Source organism: Schistocerca nitens, chromosome 3 (assembly GCF_023898315.1).
Source record: "Schistocerca nitens isolate TAMUIC-IGC-003100 chromosome 3, iqSchNite1.1, whole genome shotgun sequence".
Taxonomy (NCBI): Eukaryota; Metazoa; Arthropoda; class Insecta; order Orthoptera; family Acrididae; genus Schistocerca; species Schistocerca nitens.
In genome coordinates, this window is record NC_064616.1 from 785677338 (window position 1) to 785702538 (window position 25201).

Below are 25201 nucleotides of genomic sequence, written 5' to 3' on the forward strand. Positions count from 1 at the left end.
GAGAGGGTTAGCTGCCCTCTGTAATAAAGAAACTGAGTTAATCGATCAACAACGAACTTAAACGGGTCTCTTACGACGGCCACCCCGAGCAGATGCAACGAAAAAAAAAAAAAAAAAAAAAAAAAAAAAAAAAAAAAAAAAAAGTGGTCAGCGCGACGGAATGTCAATCCTAAGGGCCCCGACTCGATATGTCAATCCTAAGGGCCCCGACTCGATTCTTGGCTGGGTCGGAGATTTCCTCTGCTCAGGGACTGGGTGTTTTGTTATCCTAATCATCATCATTTCATCCCCATCGACTCACAGGTCGCCGAAGTGGAGTCAAATCGAAAGACTTGCACCCGGCGAACGGTCTACGCGACGGTAGGCCCTAGTCACACGACGTTTCTTTTACTATCTGTTCAAATGTATCCGGAAACCTGTTATTGGACAACCAATAAACCCCGATTCTTTAAGGAATCGAACTTCCTTGTAAACCTACGGAAAAAAAATCGTACTACCAAGAAGGCGTTGTGCGACATAAACGAAAGTTGGTAGGCGTGATTCTACATCTGGAAGATGATGTATATTCATATTTTGTGCCAGTGGCATGATCGTGGCGCTAGTAGCATCACTATGAGGATGTAGATCACGTTTGTTTTAAAACCACGCAGTAATGGTCGTGAGCGTTAGTTACCTTTGAGACTGTACATGATGAGTTGATGGAGGCAACAAAGACGCCATTATCCACACCACACTGAGTTTGAACGAAGTCGCGTAATAAGGCTACGAGATGTTTGATATTCTTTCTGTGATACTGGAGAAATACTTGGCAGGAATTTAGCCATTCTACGTGATTACGAACAACTTAAATTGGGAGGAACACATAGAAAATATTGTGGGGAAGGCTAACCAAAGACTGCGTTTTATTGGCAGGACACTTAGAAAATGTAACAGACTTACTAAGGAGACTGCCTACACTACGCTTGTCCGTCCTCTTTTAGAATACTGGTGTGGGAACCTTTACCAGAAGGAGTATATCGAAAAAGTTCAAAGAAAGGCAGCACGTTTTGTATTATCGCGAAATATGGGAGAGTGTGTCACAGAAATGATACAGGATTTGGGCTGGACGTCATTAAAAGAAAGGAGTTTTTCGTTGCGACGGGATCTTCTCACGACATTCCACCCACCAACTTTCTCCTCCGAATGCGAAAATATTTTGTTGACACCGACCTACATAGGGAGGAACGATCACCACGATGAAACAAGGGAAATCAGAGCTCGTACGGAAAGATATAGGCTTCATTCTTTCCGCGCGCTATACGAGAGCGGGCGCTGTGACCGAGCGGTTCTAGGCGCTTCAGTCCGGAACCACGCGGCTGCTACGGTCGTAGGTTCGAATCCTGCCTCGGGCATGGATGTGTGTGATGTACTTAGGTTAGTTAGGTTTCAGTAGTTGTAAGTCTAGGGGACTGATGACCTCAGATGTTAAGTCTCATAGTTCTTGGAGCCATTTGATATATACGAGATTGGAACAATAGAGAATTGTAAAGGTGGCTCGATGAAGCCTCTGCCAGGCACTTAAATGTGATTTGCAGAGTATCCATGTAGATGAAGATGTAGATGTAGATGCTGGCAGCGGTGGTCACGAGAATGTACAGTCGCAAGAAGATCGCGTTCTGGACGTCCACGTGGCACTACCGTGAAGGTAGACCATCATGTTCGGCGTAGGGCTCTGGCGCATCGTCCTGCATCTGCAGTAGCAACTTGAGGAGCACTTGACACCACAGTGACACAACCAACTGTCATAAATTGTTTAGTCGGCCGCTGTGGTGCAGCGGTTCTAGGTGCTTCAGTCCGGAACCACGCGGCTGCTACGGTCGCAGGTTCGAATCCTGCCTCGGGCATGGATGAGTGTGGCCTTAGGTTAGTTAGGTTTATGTAGTTGTAAGTCTATGAGACTGATGACCTCCGATATAAGTCCCGTAGTGCATAGAGCCATCTGAACCATTTGAAACATAAATTGTTTACTTCAAGGACACAGCCCTGGAGCGTCATTTCACTGACCCCAAACCACCGCCATTTGCGACCTCAGTGGTGTCAAGCGAGAGCTCACTGGAGAGCAGGGTGGGGATCTGTTGTGTTTTCTGATGAAAACTGCTTCCGCCACGGTGGCAGCGATGGCCGTGTGTTGATTAGGAGGAGGCCAGTTGAGGGCGTGCAACCAATCTGCATGCTAGGCGCACTTGGAGTTATGAGCTGGAGTGAGATTTCACATGACACCAGGAGCACTGTCCTCATTATCCCACACACCCTGGCTGCATATTTGTAAGTCAGTCTTGTAATTCCACCTGTTGTGCTGCCATTCATGAACAGCATTCCACCGGGTGTTTTCCTACAGAATAATGCTCACCCACATACCGCTGTGGTAACCCAAGATACTCTACAGAATGTCGACATGTTGCTTTGGCCTACTCGATCACCAGATCCGTCTCCAATCTAGCACACGTGGAACATCATCAGACGACAAGTCCAGTGTCATTGACAACCAGTATTAACCGTCCCTGTTATGAACGACGAAGTGCAGTAGGCCGGGAACTCCGTCCCACAAACTGATATCCGGCACCTGTACAATACGGTGCATGTACGTTTGCATGCTCGGTTTCAACTTTCCGGCGGTTACACCGATTATTAATGTGCTTGCCTTTCACATTCGCAATGGCTTATCTCGCGCTTACAGTAACCTGTGGTCTTGCAATGGCGATCACTTAGATATGTTACCCAGAGAAATGTATCCCCTATATTTCAATACTCAACATTAATTATTTTTGGTGTTGGCGATTTTTTCGGTCAGTATATGAAACAGCTTCAAACATGTGATTACTTTACAAGTGTGGTAATAAGTTAAATATTTGGCGTTAAGCATGTACAGGGCTATTACAAATGATTGAAGCGATTTCATAAATTCACTGTAGCTCCATTCATTGACATATGGTCACGACACACTACAGATACGTAGAAAAATTCATAAAGTTTTGTTCGGCTGAAGCCGCACTTCAGGTTTCTGCCGCCAGAGCGCTCGAGAGCGCAGTGAGACAAAATGGCGACAGGAGCCGAGAAAGCGTATGTCGTGCTTGAAATGCACTCACATCAGTCAGTCATAACAGTGCAACGACACTTCAGGACGAAGTTCAACAAAGATCCACCAACTGCTAACTCGATTTGGCGATGGTATGCGCAGTTTAAAGCTTCTGGATGCCTCTGTAAGGGGAAATCAATGGGTCGGCCTGCAGTGAGCGCCGAGTGTGGGAGGAACTTGATTATCGGCTTGATGTCTGCCGAATCACTAAAGGGGCACATATCGAACATTTGTGGATGCCTAAAAAAACTTTTTGAGTTTTTGTATGTGTGTGCAAAGCATTGTGAAAATATCTCAAATAATAAAGTTATTGTAGAGCTGTGAAATCGCTTCAATAATTTGTAATAACCCTGTAAGTGAGAAGAAGTTTGGGAAAGGTTTGAAATTATGCTTAAAGTTTGTTGAAGAGAAGTACAAGAAAAGCGTTTCATAGTAGCGAAGATGAACAAGTGCTCATAGCTCTTAAGGTATGCCCTGTAGAGCCCATGTTTGCTGGTCAATTTTTCCTTGTTTTGGTCCATATTACCTCCTCCCAAAATATGGAAAGCAAAGAGTTTGCAGTATTGGCGATTTGTTGCACAGTATGGAAGATGAAGCAGCGCTCACAGCTCTTGAGGTATGCATTTTAGTACCCATGTTTACTAGACATTTTTCGCTTCGAATGAGCGTTCCTCTCAAATCCCTGAATATTGACCATTAACCCTGGGACACTCAATATGTCTGCCTTTACTGCAGCTGACACAAAAAAAATGGTTCAAATAGCTCTGAGCACTATGCGACTTAACTTCTGAGGTCATCAGTCGCCTAGAACTTAGAACTAATTAAACCTAAGGACAGTACACACATCCATGCCCGAGGCAGGATTCGAACCTGCGACCGTAGCGGTCGCTCGGTTCCAGACTGTAGCGCCTAGAACCGCACGGCCACTCTGGCCGGCGCAGCTGACACAACTTACCTTGTTTATACATTTGACTATTAATGCCACACCCCAGGTATTAAATAAGTACTGACTAATATTTAAAGAAAGCATCTTGTATTTTAGAGAACTGAATGTGCATGGACAAGTCGAGCAGTCTTCACGGCCGGCGGCGGTGACCGAGCGATTCTAGGCGCTTTAGTCCGGAACCACGCGGCTGCTACGGTCGCAGGTTCGAATCCTGCCTCGGGCTTGGATGTGTGTGATGTCCTTAGGTTAGTTTGGTTTACGTAGTTCTAAGTCTAGGGGACTGATGACCTCAGATGTTAGGTCCCATAGTGCTTAGAGCCATTTGAACCAGTCTTCACGAGGATGCAGTGCAACAGAGAGGGTGAGTAAAGTTCGTATTGGTCAGTGGATGTTACCGAAAATACCGATCGCCCGACCTTGTTGTCAACAAGTAACAGTGTAAGCTGGTGGCGACTCCATAATGGTGTGAGCAACGGTTACATGGAATGGACTGGGTCGTCTGGTCCAAGTAAACCGATCATTGCTTGGAAATAGTTATATTGGGATACTTGGAGACCAGTTGACTTCACGTTCCCAAATAGTGATGTCTCTGGACCACAGTTGTTCGCGATTGATTTGAAGATAATTCTGAACAATTTGGGAGGATAATTTGGCCACCCAGATCGCCCGAGATGAATACCATTGAAAATTTATTGTACATAATCAAGATGTTAATTCGTGCACAAAATCCTGCATCGGCAACACTTCCACAATTATGGACGACTATAGAGGCAGCATGGCTCAGTATTTCTACAGGTGACTGCCAACGACTTTTAATTCCATGACATGTATAGTTGCTTCAGTAAGCCGCGGAATAGGAGGTCCGACACGATATTAAGAGGCATCCCACGACTTTTGACACCTCAGTGTTTGTCTGTACGCAATGATATAACAGATGAGATGATATTCAGTTCCCTTCTCAGTACCTGAATCTTCGCAGTACGTGTCGAGTGTCTTGTTTACAGAGTATAGCAACTGAAAGCACTGCCTAAAATGGCTGTGTAATGTACCTCGAGTCTAAGCTGTTTTCTTGATCATAAATATAATTATTTAGCGCAAGATGGATTGTTACAGTCAGATGTCACGTTCTACAACTTCAATACTTCTTACTTGTTACACAAAGACAGTGTGATTTTAGCTACAGTTTGAGAGTATTGAGCCGTGGCGGCTGGCGCTAGGGTGTTCTACTTGCATCGCTGGTATCGATATTCGGCTGTCCTGCTATCTTTGACTGCTCTCCCCGGCGGTTTTCCTGGTGAACGTGTGACGGAGATTTTCCGGTTGGCGTTCAACGAGCCATCTTGTGTTGAAGACAAGCCGGCGTCCCTAACCTTGCTGCATGGGCCTCGCCGTGCTCGCTGCCCTTGTCTTTTGTCGCGCCGGATGTACGGTGGCGATCACTGGGCGCCTTGAAGTGCAAAATTGTGGTGGGTTCGTCGTCTCACGCTGAACAGCTTCCCAGCTCGTTATTTGCAAGTTCCAAGTTACGTATGACTTTTATTCTGTGTTTAACTAACAAGGGGAGGCCGCCAATTGTGAAATTCAGATTCGATTCATACTGCGCATAATAAAAGCTCATGGCCAAAGGTGTAATGTGACAAAACACCAAGATGCACTTCTCAGCCGTTGTCGAGAAAATCGAGTTAAAAGAAACCGTTGCGGTGCAATACTCTCTACGATTAATGATTTTCTACAGCGTCGTGGCGCAGCGGTAAGCGCTCGGGTTCGTAATCCGAAGGTCGCCAGATCGAATGTGGCGCCATGCAATTTTTTTATTATTAGTTTTTTGTTATTTAAATATATATATATATATATATATATATATATATATATATATTTGAATAACAAATATATATATATATATATATATATATATATTATTAATGAATTGCTTATGCATGTTGGTGAAGGCGGATCGCTCTCCAATTGTACCGCCTCCATTTTTCCGTTTGTTTAACAGGGTGTACCAAAGCTCTGCCGTCCGCACTGATTTTCGACGATGTTAGAAGTTGCGCTAGGGACCGCATTTACCTTCTTTCGAAGTTAGCAGGTAACTACGCTGTTATGCGGCGGCTCGTTTCGGCCCATTCAACATCTGTCGTTCAAGTGTAACGAGCGAGTAACGGAGTTTATATTTCATACCTGCCACAGCAAATTTGTGTTCGTGGGGTCTCCATTCTAATTCGAACGTTTGACTTCCGCTATACGTATTCGTTTCGGAATATCGTTTCTACGTCTTCCGTTAACTATACGTGGTTAACATTATGAAGACAATGAATAATATTTGTGAAATACAACTTTGTTTGCGGAAAACATAATGATGTTCGAAGTCGCCAGTTTTTCCACGACAAACGACTTTCAACAACTTATTATATGCATAATTGTTGCAACTGATTGCCGGGAATTAATATACATATATATATAAAAACAAATACTAAAAAAAAAGTTGCATGGCGCGAGATTCGATCCGGCGACCTTCGGATCACGAACCCGAGCGCTTACCGCTGCGCCACGACACTGTAAAAAATCATTAATCGTAGAGAGTATTTCACCGCAACGGTTTCTTTTAACTCGATTTTCTCGACAACGGCTGAGAAGTGCATCTTGGTGCTTTGCCACATTACACCTCTGGCCATGAGCTTTTATTATGCGCAGTATGAATCGAATCTGAATTTCACAATTGGCGGCCTCCCCTTGTAAGAAGATTGTTGAACCTTATTGTGGCATGGGTAGCTGCCGGAGATGGTTCAGAACTTGGTTCCACAGTGGCTATTTTATGGAGGCTGATGTTCCTCATTTCGTTTCTCATCATCTGTGGAGTGTGTGTTTTAAGTTGTTTTCATGCAAGTTTTAACTTGTTTTAGGACATATTGACCGCTTGGGGACTGGTTGCTGTTGTGAACGCGCCCGGCAGCCGTAGAGTTAATGGTTTAATCATTTGTCACGGCAGGATTTGGTATGTTTATTTGATGTTGAAAGTGCCTTAAGGCAACTGGAAGTGATCTCTAAGTTTCCTGCTAATTTACTGCGAGGCGAGTAATGTTAGAGTATTGCTCCATAAGAATTTTGGGGCATGCTTATTATATATTCCAGTGTGGCTGTGATCTGACCTTGTTTTCATTGCAACCTATTTGTGCTGCAGGCCATTTGTTACGTCTGCTCATTTCCTGGCGTCGGTGCGGTTATGGATTCTTGTCAGGACCGCTCACTGTGAAGCCGGTCGGACTATATATAAATATATACCGCCTGCTAGTGAGCCTGTGCACAAGCCGTGGGGAGTGAACGCCTGCCTGCCGGCCGTAGCGGCATTGCTTCGAAATACTATTGTGGGCCTTAACGCTGTTCTCTAAAGTTAAGTGAGGCCACTTTGTTAATATTAGCGTTTCTGTAAGTTATTTTACTGGTTGAGTTATTACTAGCCATTCTTATTTAACATTTATGTTAATCATTTGTGTATTTTTAATGAATGTGCAACTTGTTATTTTTCCTGTGTGCCAGTTTTGCGACCTTGGTTGGCCCACTTTGCATTTTTTAGTATAAGCATGTTTCACTGTGGATCTCTATGTGGGCAGTTCAGTTTTATTAAGCTTTAAGATCTTTGTTTTTTTTTTAATGAAGTTGTGGTATTAAGTGGCTGTGTAACTTTGGGTTGGAAGTGTATAGTGTTACTAGTCTTTTGAGATATGGTTAAACAAGAACGATTCTTTATGACTGATTATTCACTGTGCCTACTATCTATGATTTTGGTTGCGACGCAAAATATGATTCTTATTCGTGTTTATGTAGTTTAATCAAGGTGAAGATTTGTATATTGCATGAGTAAGAGAGCAAATGTTCGAACTGAAGTTTATAATCAAGTCTGTTTTGAGTCAAATTAAAACTGTAAAACAATCACAAGCTTGTCCATCACCAGTGATCCCGGGCTTTCTATTTCCTTAAATAACTGTGGTGAGATTGTAATTTTTGATTGCTAAAGAACTGAGTAGTACTGTGGTTCAACGGTATTCGTTTACTGAATGTTTATAGTTTTACCGATAAATCAATAATCTTCAATAACACTGTGTACTCATTAATCATTGTAATATCAATGACATTCAGCCTTATTCAATCACCGTGGAAATGCTTAATAAATCTCGACGATACAGCAAATAATTTCTCCGTAGAACATTTGGAAACTCCACGTCTAAAAAGGAATCCCAGTTTGTAATGTATTTCTACGCACACTAGGTCCACGGATGTGGTTGCGCCCCACACCTATTACCTGGCTCGCCCGTATGACTGCTCGCCCGCGTGAATGCTACTGAGGTGAAGGAACTTGCGAGCCGCGTGGAAGGCGGGTGATGGATGGGGGCGACGGCCGCGCGCACGATGATGCAGTGCTCTCCCGTGATCTCACAATCTACCACTCTTTAATTAGCTTCCCAAGGCGGAGTGCATTAAGTAATAGAGTGTTCCAGAATTGGGCTGATAAAATGGCCACTAGATAAATAATTTTCTTCAGGAAGGTATTTGAGACAGTTCCGAATGGTCGTTTAGTGAACAACATACGAGATCACCGATTATCGGATCAGGCCTCTGACTGAATTCGCGACCTCTTTGTCGACAGAACTCATTGCATGACTCTCAACGGAACAAAGTCTGCAGATGTATAGGTATTTTGAGGAGTACCTTTGAAAGTGTGACAGGACCATTACTACACGACGGAAAATAAATCGCAACGCCAACATGGAGTTGTGCGACATAAATAAAAATTGGTAGGTGTCATTTTACATATGAAATATGATGTGTATTCAGATCTCGCGCCAGTAGCTTGAGAGTGGCGCTAGTAGCGCCACTATGAGGATACAAGTCAGGTTTGTTTTAAATACACTCACAAACGGTCGTGAGCGTTAGTTACGTTTGAGATTGAACATGGTGAATTGATGTTAGTCAAGAACGCCTTTAAAGTGACAAAGACGCCATAATCAACAGCTCACTGAGGTCGTGTAATAGGGCTACGAGAAGCTGGATGTCCCTTCTACGATATTGCAGAAAGACGTGGCAGGAAAGCAACCACCGTACATGGTTACCAGCAGTAGTGGTCGCGAGAATGCACGATCGCAAGAAGACCGGACCCAGGCGGCCACGTGACGCTACCGAAAAGGACCATCGTGTTCGGTGTATAGCCTGGCTGCATCTGCAGCAGCAATTTGAGGAGCACTTGGCACCATAGTGACACAACGAACTGTTACAAATCGGATACTTCAAGGACATTTTGCCGGCCGTTGAGGCCGAGCGGTTCTAGGAGCTTCAGTCCGGAACCGCGCTGTTGCTACGGTCGCAGGTTCGAATCCTGCCTCGGGCATGGATGTGTGTGATGTCCTTAGGTTAGTTAGGTTTAAATAGTTCTATGTCTAGGGGACTGATGACCTCAGATGTTAAGTCCCATAGTGCTCAGAGCCATTTGAACCATTTCAAGGACATTTACGAGCCAGCCGCCCTGGAGCGATTCCAGTGACCCAAAACCACCGCCGTTAGCGACTTCAGTGGTGTCAAATGAGAACTCATGGCAGGAGGGTGGAGATCTGTTGTGTTTTCTGATGAAAGCTGGTTCTGCCTCGGTGGCAGTGATGGTTGTGTGTTGATTAGAAGAAGCCCAGTTGAGGGCCTGGAACCAACATCTCTGCATGCTAACCGCGCTGGACTTACACCTGTCGTTACGGTCAGGAGTCCGATTTCAAATGACAGCGGAAGCCCTCACGTGGCTATTACACGCACCCTGAGTGCACGTTTGTACGTCAAGATTGTGATTCGACCTGTTGCATTGCCATTCACGAACAGCATTCCATCTGGTGTTTTCCAACAGAATAATACTCGTCCACATACCATTGTTGTAACCTAACATGCCGGCCGTAGTTGCCGAGCGGTTCTAGGCGCTACAGTGTGGAACCGTGCGACCGCTGCGGTCGCAGGTTCGAATCCTGCCTCGGGCATGGATGTGTGTGATGTCTTTAGGTTAGTTAGGTTTAAGTAAAGTTCTAGGGGACTGACGACCTCAGAAGTTAAGTCCCATAGTGCTCAGAGCCATTTGAACCATTTAACCTAACATGCTCTATAGAGTGTCTACGTGTTGACTTGGCACATATGAGACATCATCGGACGACAACTCCAGTGTCATTCACAATCAGTATTAACCGTCCCTGTACAACGACTAAGTGCAACAGGCACGGAACTCCATCCCACAAACTGACTCCCGGGATCTGTACAACACAGTGCCTGTAAGTTTGCATGCTTGCACTCAACATTCTGGTGGTTACACCAGGTTATTAATGTGCCAGCATTGCATCAGCATTTACTACGGCGTATCTCGCGTTTATATTACCCTAAGATCTTGCAATGTCAATCACTTAGATATGTTACGTAGAGAAATGTATTCCCGAAATTTAATTACTTACATTAATTATCTTTTGGTGTTGCGATTTTTTCCGACAGTTTATTTACAGTATATACAAGTGATCTAGTGGATAAAGTCGGAAGCTCCATGGGTTGTCTATAAGAAGGTGGCAACGATGGAGGACTGTAGTAATTGCACGAAGACCTGCAAGGTTTGGCAGTTGAACCTAAACATAAATACACTGCCTGTCAAAAAAAGTGAAGCTCCCAGAAGTGGAGAAGGGAACAAAAAGAAGCATCACAAGTTGTGAGGGTGTGTGATGTTATGACAATGGGTACAAAATGAAGTGAAATTTGCGGAAAACTTGGATGTACGAGCCCACTTATCAGTATGACGCTGCATGCCTTGTCGCCTGAATGTATACACTGATTCTGTTTGGAAGGGTGTCAAAAAGCCGTTGTATCCTGCCCTGAAGCAAGCTGACCCACAACTGTTGTAACTGGTCGTTGATATCCTGAATACTAGCACTGGGATGAAGTTGGCGTCTGAGCTCGTCCAATACATATTTTATCGGGAACCGATCAGGGAACTTGCTGGTCGCAAGAGTACCTCAGCATCATGTGTCGTGTGTGGACCAGCCCTGCCATTTTGAAAAATGGCGCCAGGTTACCGTCACATGAGAGGTGACACATGAAGACGCATGAGGGCATTGGTGTACCGTCGTATCCTTAGAATTACCTCAGTCACTATCAGCTGTGACATGAAGTCATGTCCGAAGACTACCCACACCTTGGCGCCAGGATTAACACCGCCGTTACGCTCCAAAACATTGGAAGAATGTGATCTATCCACAGGTCTCGCCATACTTGCCGACGATGGTCATTTGGATAGTGCAGCATGACGATTCATCAGTAGTCACATGCTTCCCGGTTACGGCACCGCTCTAGGCGCAGCTGTTTGTGTTGTGGTGTTGATGGCAGCCTTAGCATGAGACAATAATTCCGTAGTCCATGTGTTGCTAATTTCCGACCGATGGTGTGCGGGTGACAGAATGAGTCAGGGAATCCATTACTTGCTCTCGGATGGCACGCGTAGTTGTGAAGGTTGTACGCTGCACGTGGTATGTAATACAGCTCTCCTCCCTTGAGACGGTCAGTAGCTGTGTACCAGAATCTTGATGACGAATATACCAGCTCTTTAGTTCCTAAGCAGTCCAACATCGGGCCAGTGTCACATCCTAATGTATGACAAATCTGTATATTGGACTAATCGACCAGCCAGCCAAATCGAGACCGACAATGAACCTCCTATCGTACTTTGTCAGGTGCTGATAACACACTCTCAGGGGATTGCGTGGCATCTCCGTGTGCTTCAAATTGATTTCTTAACTTGTAACGATGCCCCTTATATACCCTACCAGGCCCAGTAACAGCACTAAACACGAACACCACTATTGCACTCTGGTAGCTGTGCTAACCGTCACACGGAATTGCAGCTCTAATCATATACATACCCGCCGTGATATGTACGTGTATGAAGTTATCTGATATCCGATGATGCCTTTTTATTGCTTCACCTTTTTGTCAGGCAGTGTAAATGTGCCCTACCGAGCATAAATGGGTGAAAGAAATCACTACCACTGGAGTCATGACAAATCAGTGGAAATAAGAGATTATCGTAAAGTATCTGGAAGCAACCTTCTGGAACGACTAGAAGTGGAAGTACTACATAACACAAACAGTATTTCAGGCTGACATTTATTGGGAGAATCTCAAGGAAACGTAATTCATCCACGAAATAAGTGGCTTGGAAAACACTTTTTCGACCAATTTCTCGTCAGTCTGGGATCCTTGCCAGGTTGATTTAACAGAAGAGGTAGAGAAGATCCTACGAAGAACGATGCTCTTCTTCACAGGGTCAGTTATTTGGCGTTACAACACAACAGAGGTGCCCAACAAACTCCAACGGTAGACGCTACGAGGTAGCCGTTGTGCATCACGGAGAGGTTTACTATTGAAATTTCGAGAGAGTACGTCCCGGGAAGAGCTGGGCGACATATTACTTCCTCCCACATACGTCTCGCGAAATGACCACAAAGAGAAATTACAGCTAATACGGAGGTTTAGCATCATTTTCCCACGCGGCATTCACAAATGTAACGGAGAACTGGGTACACGATAATGTTATCGGAAGAACCCTACGCAACGCACGGCATGATGGGTTACTTAAATAAATGAACATTACAACACAATAGCTCAAGTCTCCCCTATCAGATGGCTACTACTGTCACCGATGTGTCAATTAAATGGTCACCGACAATTTACCTTCATTGGAAGTTTGTAAGATTCACTTGACAGTAGATCAACACAGCATCACAAAGTTCACCGATTTCAGATATATTACAATACAAAGGGGAACTAAAACACGTCGGTGCATTGTAGACATGTCAAAAACAAACTTCTGGACTGAGATTTTTAGTTACTAAGTCAGTTACTTGTTCTGAGGGTTAAAAAATGGTTCAAATGCCTCTGAGCACTATGGGGCTTAACTTCTAAGGTCATCAGTCCCCTAGATCTTAGAACTACTTAAACCTAACTAAGCTAAGGACATCACTTACATCCAGGCCCGAGGCAGGATTCGAACCTGCGATCGCAGCGGTCGCGCAGTTCCAGACTGTAGCGCCTAGAACCGCTCGGCCACCCCGGCCGGCTCTGAAGGTCATATTCACGATGTACATTATGATGTCAATAGAACAAACACAGAAAACACACACACACACACACACACACACACACACACACAAACACTTCAAGAACTTCTTTTGGTAAAGAAGAAGTTATTGAAGAGAAACATCTTCGATCTACATTTGAAAGAACTGCTACCTGTCAGACATTTTATTTCCATCGGTAGATAGTCAAAGAGTTTTGCAGTTGTATGTTTCACACCTTTCTCTGCCAAAGTTAGATTCATTCAATCGAAATGCAAGTTCGTTTTCCTTGTAGTGTTGTACTTGCGAATATCTCTGTTATTTTCAAACTGAGATTTATACTAGGCTGGTCGTATTATTTCGTCCAACCGCTGTACATTTAATGGACTTTATAGGGAAGTAAAATGAATACGATGGAGGTATATTAGTTTCGAATAATGTACTCGCTGTAACAGAACGATGATTTACTCCCTACACATACATGTGTTATCAATTGAAGACATAAAGTCTGTAAATGAGTCCGCGATCATTTTATTTATAGCACTTATTTGTTTCAAGTCCGTCTTGATCACATAGATTTCTTTACACTTTATGACCGGTTTCGGCTTATCGCCATCTTCAGATCGTTAAAACATTCTGATATAAAACCGAAACCGGTCATAAAGTGTAAAGAAATCTATGTGATCAAAACGGACTTGTGAAAATAAAAGTGACAAGCATGTTTTTCGAACCCCGATAACGTACGCCTGCTGTATCTACAGTTTGATGAAAATATTCCTGATTCTGTGCTTACTCAAAGTATCTCTTGATTGATATTGCTTCCAACGCCTCTTGAAAGTAAAGTGTTAAAGCACCGAACGTACTGCCTTCACGTAACTGGGAGCCAAAGCAGTTACGCAGCATTTGAAGCAACAGGTTGGCGGCTCAGTCTTGCAACTGTGAACTCTGATCTGTGTCAGCAACAGTTCTGCATGAAGAACTCCAGCACCATATCACGTGGGGGAGGGGGGGGGGGGAGATCTTTGGGCACTGTTGTGATGTTAAGATTTTCATGTGCGTGCTCATGAACGTCAACGGTAGTTATGAAATTACAACATTCTGAACGGAGAACTGCAGTGGAATGTAATGTACAGGGAATAGGCAAAATAATGTGGACAGTGATAATAATGGGATGGTGGTGTTTGACGGTCAATAACGCAGTTAAGGCACGTGTCGCGCTGGACTGTGCGTGTTCAGTACATCAGTGCAGGTTGTTCAATAGTAGTGCACACTTCGTATTTGTATTCAGAGAGCCGGCCGCGGTGGCCGAGCGGTTCTAGGCGCTTCGGTCCGGAACCACGCGGCTGCTACGGTCGCAGGTTCGAATCCTGCCTCGGGCATGGATGTGTGTGATGTCCTTAGGTTAGTTAGGTTTAAGTAGTTCTAAGTCTAGGGGACTGATGACCTCAGATGTTAAGTCCCATAGTGCTTAGAGCCATTTGAACCATTTTTTTTTTTTGTATTCAGAGACCGAGATCGAAGTGCAATGAAAGACCTAATAGAGTTCCAACGAGAGCAGGTTGTGGGGACCCGATTAACTGGAGCATCAGTAAACAAGACAGCCAAGTTACTGAATGTTTCAAGAGCAACTTTTCAACAGTCATGACAGCCTACACAAAAATGGAAAGACATCATCGCGTAAACGTAATAGCTGGCGCAAATCAAAACTAATTGATAGAGAGCTTCATACGCTAACACGAATTGTATCAAAACAACACAAAAAGACGGTGGCTAAAGTGACTGCAGATCTCGACAGCCATGTTCGAGACTCCGTATCTATCGACAGTGTGCGCCGAGAATTCCATAAAGCGAATATTCATGGTCGAACTGCTATACCGAAGCCATTAATGAAGACAACCAACGCAAAGAAGCGTAAAACATGGTGTCAGGGGCATAAATCCTCGACGGCTGATCAATGGAAACATGTCATATTGTCAAACGAGTCAACGTTTTCGTTATTTCCAACATAGGGCCGGGTTTACGTCTGGAGAACGCTACAAGAAGCCCACAGTCCTGATTGCTTGATTCCAACTGTTAAGCATGGAGGTGGAAGTGTGATGGTGCGGACAGCCGTATCATGGTATTCTGATGGTCCCATCATTACTCTCAAAGGCCGTGTTACAGCCAACGATTATGTGAACATTTTAGGTGATCTGGTGCACCCCATGATTCAAATGTTGTGCCCCAACAATGATGCCATATTTCAGGGCAGTAATGCACCAATTTACACAGCCAGGACAGTACAATCGTGATATGAGGAGCATACAACTGAAATACTGGGTCTTCCCTGGCCAGCACAGTCCCCGGATTTGAACATTATCGATCTAACCCTTGTGCGCCGCATTGGAGCGCAGACTCCGGAGCATATTTTTGCCTCCCTCGTCACTACAGGAGTTAGAAGAGGTTCTGATCGAAGGGTGGCAAAACATTCCGCTGGAGACTGTACAATCATTATATGCCAGTATTCTAAGAAGAATTGCAGCTGTATTACGGGCAAATGGGGGTCCAACCCCTTATTAATGAAACATTCCCATGTACCAGTGTTCACATTATTTTGCCTATGCCCTGTATATTGACGTTGGAAATCAACACGTAACGGAATATAACAGTGTCACAAACAGCTTGAGGAGAAAGCTATCTTATCCCCTTAGTGCCGAATGTCGCAAATTCGCATCATACCAATGCTGTGCTAATAATTGGAAGGTTAACTGTTTTAGAGCGCCAATCTCTCTGCATAAAGCTACCAACGCTTTTGAAAAGTGCTGCGTTCTCCAGAGTATTTCGAGTATCTCTAAAGCGCCAAGATATTTGATTTTTATCTTTTATCTGGAAATTTATTCAGGTGTTACGGGATTAAAATAGCGTCTTTGTTGACGCTGCTATCACTGAACACTTATACCACGATGCGTTGGAACCATAGGTCTTCTTTGTCATTCCAACATTACTAGGAGAAAATAAACGCCCCTTTACACGGGTGCTAAGGAATTCAGCAGCAGCCAGTTTAACAGAGACGTTTTGTCGTTTTAGAGTCACCATGTGTACGTTAGCGCAATCAGCTATATGGGTGTTCAGCGCATAGACGAATATCTGTACTGTTCATTTGATCGAATTCATGTAGTACTGAGTATTTGCCAAAAGCTTCAAACATTGCTTCCCATAGTATTGAAATCATTGTATTTTGCTACTGGGTTGAAGTGTGCCATAACAGCGCACCTAATGGTATCACTGGAGAATAAATACCTTTGTGCGAAAAAGTAGCTAGCTACACAGTCGTGCTTTGCTCACAAAAACAGACTTCATAACAGTGAGACCAAAACACGAAGCTTCCTTGTATCTGTATGATTATAAAATCATGGCGTGACACCACGAAGTTAAAGGTGACTCTCACGTCTCTGTATCAAAACGATACCACAGGTCTTATACAAGTTAACGGTCAAAGACAAAGTGTTCTTTTTCATTTTTCATGTTTTATTTTCCGTCCCTGGAGTGAAAGAGAACCCACTCTTGCGTAGTGGGCTGGGGCATCTTGCTGAAAGTAAAGTGAGATGAAGTCGTCGTAGGTTATTTGTAGTCCCAGAATGGGATAGGTTGTCAACATTTTCCGCTAGTTCTCTCCAGTTACTCTTACATCAAACAACCGAGGCTCAGTTACTCCAGGACATGAAATACTATCCCAAACGTTAACAAAAAAATGGCTCTGAGCACTATGGGACTCAACTGCTGAGGTCATTAGTCCCCTAGAACTTAGAACTAGTTAAACCTAACTAACCTAAGGACATCACAAACATCCATGCCCGAGGCAGGATTCGAACCTGCGACCGTAGCGGTCTTGCGGTTCCAGACTGCAGCGCCTTTAACCGCACGGCCACTTCGGCCGGCCAAACGTTAACAGCTAGCTGATTTAACTGTCTCTCAAAAACAAGTCTTTCCTTCTCTGTATACCAATACGTACAATTTTCTGTTGACATAACCTGAAAATCTGAAAGTAAAGATGCCTCATTACTCCAAATTATCTATAAAACATCTCATTATCACCTTTTCTTAATTCGTGTAACATTGTCTCGCAAAACTGAAGCCTACGATCAGGATCGTCTTCCAATAGCCCATTTATGAGATGAGGTACGTAATGTTCGAATTTGGGTTTATCTAAAACTCTCGGCGCAGACGTTCTAGAAATATCCTGTTCGAGAGACAGCCTACGAGTAGACTTCTAGCGCTATGGATAACAACTTCTACAACTTTAAGCTTACTTTCATCACTTGTGATGGCGTACCTAACCTGTGGCAATACACTGAAGCTCCACTTTCCGCAAATGTTTTCCGTAAATTGAGACAGCCTTCCTTGTAGGTGGAACAGTCTTGAAATTATAATTTCACTCATTTATTATTAACTGATACCACGTTCTTAAAGCAAAACTCTTTCTTCATTAGGAAACATATTTACAATAGGCTAGAACCAACAACGAACAATGTCAATGATGTTTCATCTGATAGCAGTAAACTCTGGTGTTTATAGCAATAATTACGAGGGGCGCTTGAAAAGTCCGTGCAAAGATAAAAACTAATTATGTGTTTGGGATAAACCTATTTTATTTTTCGACAGTCTCCTTTTAGACTTATACACTTCGTCCAACGCTGTTATAATTTGATGATCCCTTCCGAACAACAGGAATTGTCCAAGTCTGCAAAATAGCTATTAGTTGTTGCAATCACCTCCTCGTTTGAATAAAATCTTTGTCCCTCCAGCCATTTCTTCAAATTGGGGAACAAATAGTTGACTGAGGGAGCCAAGTCTGGAGAATAGGGGGATGTGAAACTTGTTGGAATCCTATTTCCATTAATTTTGCAACCACAGCTGCTGAGATGTGTGCTGGTGCATTTTCGTGACGGAAAAGGACTTTTTTGCTGTCCAATCGCCGACATTTTTTTTGCAGCTCGGTTTTCAAACGGTCCAATAACTATGAATAATATCCACCTGTAATAGTTTTACCGTTTTCCAGATAGTCGATGAGTATTATTCCTTGCGAATCCCAAAAGACACTCGCCGTACCCTTTCCGGCCGAAAGAATGGTCTTCGCCTTTTTTGGTGCAGATTCTCCCTTGGCAACCCATTGTTTAGATTGTTGTTTGGTCTCAGGAGTATAGTAATGTATCCATGTTTCATCCACAGTGACTAAACTACGATTAAAGTCCTGCGGATTCTTCCTGAGCAGCTGCAAACCATCCTTGCAACACTTCACACGATTCCGTTTTTGGTCAAGCGTGAGCAATCGCGGATCCCATCTTGCGGATAGATTTTTCATGTATAAATGTTTATGCAAAATATTATGTACCCGTTCATTCGAGATGCCCACAGCACTAGCTATATCACGCACCATAACTCTTCTGTCGTCCATCACGATATCATGGATTTCATCAATTGTTTCTGGAGTCGCAACCTCCACAGGGGGTCCAGAACGTTCAGCATCACTTGTGCCCATATGGCCACTCTGAAAATTTTGAAACCACGGATAAACTGTTCTAATCGAAGGTGCAGAGTCACCGTAATGTTTAGCAAGCTTCTATTTAGTTTCCTGAAGCGTTTTGCATTTCATAAAGTAATGTTTAATCACCACACGAAATTCTTTTTCGTCCATTGTTTGACAATCCCTCGACTACCTTGATTTACACGAATGCCAAACACAAAGAAATAGACCAATATGGCTGAAACTTGGTGTGCGTTCTTTCCAAAGATGCTACTAACTAAACATGATCTCGATACGCGCCGGTGGTGCCATCTCTCGGACTTTGCACGGACTTTTCAAACGCCCCTCGTATCTGGCAAAAAAAATTATAGCAGTGCACTCTGTAGTTTCTATATCAAAAATGATTACCTTAATGTTATCAGTGAGTTACGATGGGTAATGACTTTTGGACCACCCTGTATATATGCTCTGGGGTACTGTGTGCTCCGCGATACATCACTGCCTCTTTCTAACATTCAAGGAATAATTTGGTATTTATTCATTTATGACACACTACCAAACATTCCAAAGAAAGAAGGTGTTGGCAGATGTGAAAATTACCGAACTATCAGTTTAATAAGTCACAGCTGCAAAATACTAACGCGAATTCCTTACAGACGAATGGAAAAACTGGTAGAAGCCGACCTCGGGGAAGATCAGTTTGGATTCCGTTGAAATGTTGAAACACGTAAGGCAATACTGACCCTACGACTTATCTTAGAAAAAAGATTAAGGAAAAGCAAACCTACGTTTCTAGCATTTGTAGACTTAGAGAAAGCTTTTGACAATGTTGACTGGAATACTCTCTTTCAAATACTGAAGGTGGCAGGGGTAAAATACAGGGAGCGAAAGGCTATTTACAATTTGCACAGAAAGCACATGGCAGTTATAAGAGTCGAGGGGTATGGCAAAAATGGTTCAAATGGCTCTGAGCACTATGGGACTTAACATCTGTGGTCATCAGTCCGCTAGAACTTAGAACTACTTAAACCTAACTAACCTAAGGACATCACACACATCCATGCCCGAGGCAGGATTCGAACCTGCGACCGTAGCACGAGGGGTATGAAAGGGAAGCAGTGGTTGGGAAGGGAGTGAGACAGGGTTGTAGCCTATCCCCGATGTTATTCAATCTGTATATTGAGCAAGCAATAAAGGAAAGAAAAGAAAAGTTCGGAGTAGGTATTAAAATCCATGGAGAAGAAATAAAAACTTTCAGGTTTGCCGATGACATTGTAATTCTGTCAGAGACAGCAAAGAACTTGGAAGAGCAGTGGAACGGAATGGACAGTGTCTTGAAAGGTGGGTATAAGATGAACATCAACAAAAGCAAAACGAGGATAATGGAATGTAGTCGAATTAAGTCGGGTGAAACTGAGGGAATTAGATTAGGAAATGAGACACTTAAAGTAGTAAAGGATTTTTGCTGTTTGGGGAACAAAATAACTGACGATGGTCGAAGTAGAGAGGATATAAAAGGTAGACTGGCAATGGCAAGGAAAGCGTTTCTGAAGAAGAAAAATTTAACATCGAGTATAGATTTAAGCGTCAGGAAGTCGTTTCTGAAAGTATTTCTATGGAGTGTAGCCATGTATGGAAGTGAAACGTGGACGATAAATAGTTTGAACAAGAAGAAAATAGAAGCTTTCGAAATGTGGTGCTACAGAAGAATGCTGAAGATTAGATGGGTATATCACATAACTAATGAGGAGGTATTTAATAGAATTGGGGAGAAGAGGAGTCTGTGGCACAACGTGACTAGAAGAAGGAATCGGTTGGTAGGACATGTTCTGAGACATCGAGGGATCACCAATTTAGTATTGGAGGGCAGCGTGGAGGGTAAAAATCGTAGAGGGAGACCAAGAGATGAATACACTAAGCAGATTCAGGAGGATGTAGGTTGCAGTAGGTACTGGGAGATGAAGAAGCTTGCACAGGATAGAGTAGCATGGAGAGCTGCATCAAACCAGTCTTAGGACTGAAGACCACAACAACATCAAACATAAACAAGGATTTTTAACGAACTTGCTGTTTTTCTCTAAGATAAAGTATCGATTGACCCTCCTAAGCCGGCAAGAGTGGCCGAGCGGTTATAGGCGCTACAGTCTGGAACCGCGCGACCGCTGCGATCGCAGGTTCGAATCCTGCCTCGGGCGTGGATGTGTGTGATGTCCTTAGGTTAGTTAGGTTTAAGTAGTTCTAAGTTCTAGGTGACTGATGACCTCAGAGGTTAAGTCCCATAGTGCTCAGAGCCATTTGAACCATTTTTTTAGTCCCTCCTAAGAGTTGTCAGGTGAATTTTATCACTACTCATCACGTCTTTCATGTGACATGAAGTGCCGATGGAAAGCGTCGATTTGCGTATTTGTTTCCCGTTACAGAAAAATTATTTTTAAAGCGGATGTATCTGTTCGATACAGCTGTCTGAAATTAGTCTAGGGCAACATTTGTCCTATCGAGATGTGTTAATACAGATAGTAAAACACGAAAAATAACTAGGTACTCCAGCAGCGATCGAGCAGTATTGCTGCATGGCGGTAGCAGTCAGTGCGGGCCAGGGGGGTACTGGTTATTCTTCTCGGACCACTGTCCCTGTTAATGGGTATCGATGAAACGAATATTGCACTAGACTAATTTGGGAGCACTCAATTGTACGGGCACGTAAAATTCCGCTTTTAAAGTAATGTTGCTTCTAACGGCAAACAAACCGACTCTTTTCATCGATATTGGGCGTCGATTGAAGGACATGATGGGCTGATTCCAGCTACAAACTACAAAAACTAAGTTGCAATTATCTGACGAAACACCAGAGGAAATGCACCTTTCTCTCATAGGGATGGGGGTGGGTGTGAAAACGAAGCGTAACTCACGACATGCAATTAGTCAGACTACATCCACCCAGTATATGAGAATGAGAGCATATGTACAGTGTAGTCAGAAACAGTCTGAAAAGCTTGTAAGGATTTTGCAGTGGAGGCTGGGCCGTGAAATAATCGTTAAAAAAACTCGATACGGAGCTCCGTTTCCGAGTTAATTAGCATTTAAGTTAGCCAATCAGGCTTTTGCGGGTGCAGATTCAAACGGCTTGCAAGATACAATTAGCGATAGTTGTCCTCATAACGTAGATGATAGCGGACTGGCCAGTTTTTGTATCGCTCTCTTGTTTGGTTTTAGGAAACCAACTCGTTTGGTGACACCATATCTGGCGGGCCGCTTGAATTTGCACGCGCAAGGGCCTGATTGGCTAACTTTAACGTTAATTAAATCAGAAGTAGCTGCAGGCTGCCATGCAAAGCATGCCGAAACCATTCCAACACAATATGCTTCTGTATAACATACCTGTCTTGCAGGGCAGCCTATATTCCAGAGACTGGGAGAAACCCTTTGCTTTCCCCTGTCTGCACTACTATTGGGGCTAGGAGTATATGAACTCCACAGTGCTGATACTTGTGACGCCTGCTGTTTCTGTGCCAAGTTTGGTTGAAATCGATCCAAGGGTTTGAGAGGAGAACTAGGTCGCTAGTTTAGTACTAATGATAGGCAAGCGTAGTAAAGTTAGTAGACTTACTCTCCATCGGCAGTGGAAACTCCGAAGCTGATGGAGTTGTTACTGCCGTCAGCACCGTCGTCCTGGTAGAGCAGCGTCACATCCTTGCCCAGCGACACACTCAGCTGCTCGTCGCCCATGTCGTCGTAGATGGTGAACAGCACCGCATGCTCCATGCCTGCAGCACAGTGCCCTTGTCTCAAATGCTAAACTGTGTACTCCATGGCGCAACACAGCTGCTTTCAAATAGTCAAGATATAATTTCGCACTTACTCATTTACCATACACTATCAAATGTAAAAGCAAAATTTTAACTAATGCTCTATTTTTTTGTAAGTAAGGTTGTATATATTGATTAATATACACTCTGTGATTAAAAAGAGAAGCACCCAGAAAGGGGGGGGGCAAGGAAACAAAATTACACTTCATGGATTGAGGGTATGTAATATTATTTCAGTGATTACAAAATTGACTCAAATTTACAATTAACTTGGCAGTATGAGCCCACTTATCAGTATGATGTTGCACCCCTGTGTGAAATTGGTCCACAACTGTTGTAACTGCTACTTGAAATCTTGGATACTGGCATGAGGACGGAGCTGACGTTTGAACTGGTACCATTCATGTTCTGTTGGGACATATTTGGGCTCTTTCTGGCCACGAGGGGACCTCATCATTGTGCTCGCACTTCTTAACGACATGCACCATGTGTTGATGAGCATTGTCCTGTTGAAAAATGGCACAAGAATACTGTCGCATGAGAGGTGACACACGAGAATGCAGGATGTCCGCGATGTATCGTTGTGATCTCAGAGCTGCCTTAGTTACTACTCGCTGTGATTCGATGCCATACTCGATGGCTCCTCATACCATGACACAATGAGTAACAATACTGTGCCTCATCAAAACATTACAAGAATGTGACCTCACTCTTATTTGCCAGCACTTGTCATCCAGGTTAGTGCAGAACCATGATACATCGCTAAGCACAACGCGACGCCATTCATCAGCAGCCCATGCTTCCCAGTCGGGGCACCACTCCAAATGTTGTGGTGTTAAGGGCAATCTTAACACTGGACAGTAATTCACTAGTACTGCTGCGGCTAGTCTCTGACTGATGGTGTGGGATGGCACAGACCGTTGCAGGGAGTCCTTTACTTGTAATCTCTTAGACTTTCCTGGTGATTTGTTGTCATATCGTTAAGATCAAGTGTTCTGCCGGTTTTCCTAATCTTAACAACACGATATTTCGACACCGTAACTCGATGTCTTCATCAGATGTTCTCTGAGCTGTCTGCCTGGCTGCCCGGGCCCAACATTTATGCCTAGGCGGTGTCTGGAAGACTGTCTGCTGCCTGCTCCGTGTCAGGTATTCCCTCTTCGTTCTGCGACCACAAGGCGCGTATTCTCACTGCAACAGGTGCTCCCTATTCCATCCGCGCCCGGGGCGGCTGTCTCCCGTAATGGCGACCGTCTCCTGGTGTTCCGTATTCGGTCCGCTTCCACTGCAGCAGCCTATTGCGGCGGAAACCGCCGTCCGGTGGTCTGTATTAGTTCTTCTCACTAATGTGGAGACCCTGAGATCTCAGGTTGTTGATGTTGTTCCGTATCTCGTCCTCACCCGCCGTGGCTATCTTTTGCAGCGGTGGCCACCGCCAGGTGCTCCGTGTGTGTGGTCTGATCCTTTCATTTACGCTTGCAGTTGTCTGAGGTTCATTACTGGAGTTGGGAACTTTTTCATTGATGACACTGTTTCGAAATCGAGGCTTTTGGGACAGGATCCTGATTTCATGCTCCAGGCAGTGTTCTGCTAATGCTGATTTTGAGGCTAGCCCAAGCATCGGATGTCTTTGGTGTTCTTCACGTCTTATATCCACTCTTCTGGTAGTCTGGCCGATATAAGACATACCGCACTCACTAGGCGTGTTGTAAATGCCGGGATTTCTTCAACCCAGATCATCCTTGACCATTGGTGATTTTGTAGGTTGGGTTGAACAAACTTTTGGTTTCATGTTTCTTCATGGTTCTGATGATCTTGGCAGAGACAGACCCTGTATACAATAAAAAAATCTTCCTCCCTGGCCTCTTCTTCTTCCTTTTCTATTGTATCAGGTCGTCTGGTGGATGTAACATATCTGAAGAAACACTTCAGCTGATAGGTGGCAGCTGTAAGGGACTCATTCTCGAACGTCTCCATTAACAGATTCACCACTACTAGAGACAAGTGGCTACCCATCGCCACATCTTCAGTCTGCTCAGCCCGTCAAACTTCTCATTGATGAGATCGAGTGGGTCTTGGAACAGTAGCCTGGTGAAGAGGGACACCACACCAAAGGGACAACAGATTGGACACCGTAGGAGGGGGAGTTGACAAAAATATTGTCTCTACGGCTCTTACGCCGCGTTAGGCGTAGTAATGTGTTGTGTTTTCAGTGTTTCCGCATTTCTGGCAACCCTCTGACAGCGCCCCACTTGTAAGAATACTGGAGTTGACAATGTTACTACCTGCCTTCCGTATCTTTCGGGTTAAACATGATAGTGCGGCCACGCGGGTCAGGTCTTCAGTTTGCTTCTGCGGCTGACACCTACCAGGTTAAGCACAGAGGGGGGTAGCAGAGGACTAGGGCCAGAATCTGAGATGCTAGTTCCACAGCGAACTTCATAATGACGTAAGTTACACAACGAAAAACATGACAACGCTGACTGATGCACGAGAGTTCTTTTATGAAGTATTGGCGAACGCTATAGAAAAATGTTTTAACGTGTTTCACACTGCACTCGCTGTGAAAGTGCGATGGGAAGATGCAGATACGGTCTCTAGGTTCACAAACGGTTTCTGAAGTGCCGAAGATCTCACGGTCGAGTCTGTTAGCTCGGCACACTTCTCACTGCTCGCTTGGCAACGTAAACAAATCAGGCACTTTTGTAGAAG

General features: G+C 44.0%; 1 protein-coding gene across 1 annotated transcript in view; it reads right to left on the minus strand.

Annotated features, from left to right (window-relative positions):
* LOC126248800 (collagen alpha-1(XI) chain-like) overlaps positions 1-25201 on the minus strand; it is a 571383-nt gene that overhangs the window by 263750 nt on the left and 282432 nt on the right. The window contains exon 3 of the mRNA XM_049950192.1: positions 22291-22447. Within this exon, the coding sequence (XP_049806149.1) occupies positions 22291-22447 (157 nt within the window). The remainder of the gene's footprint in view (positions 1-22290; positions 22448-25201) is intronic.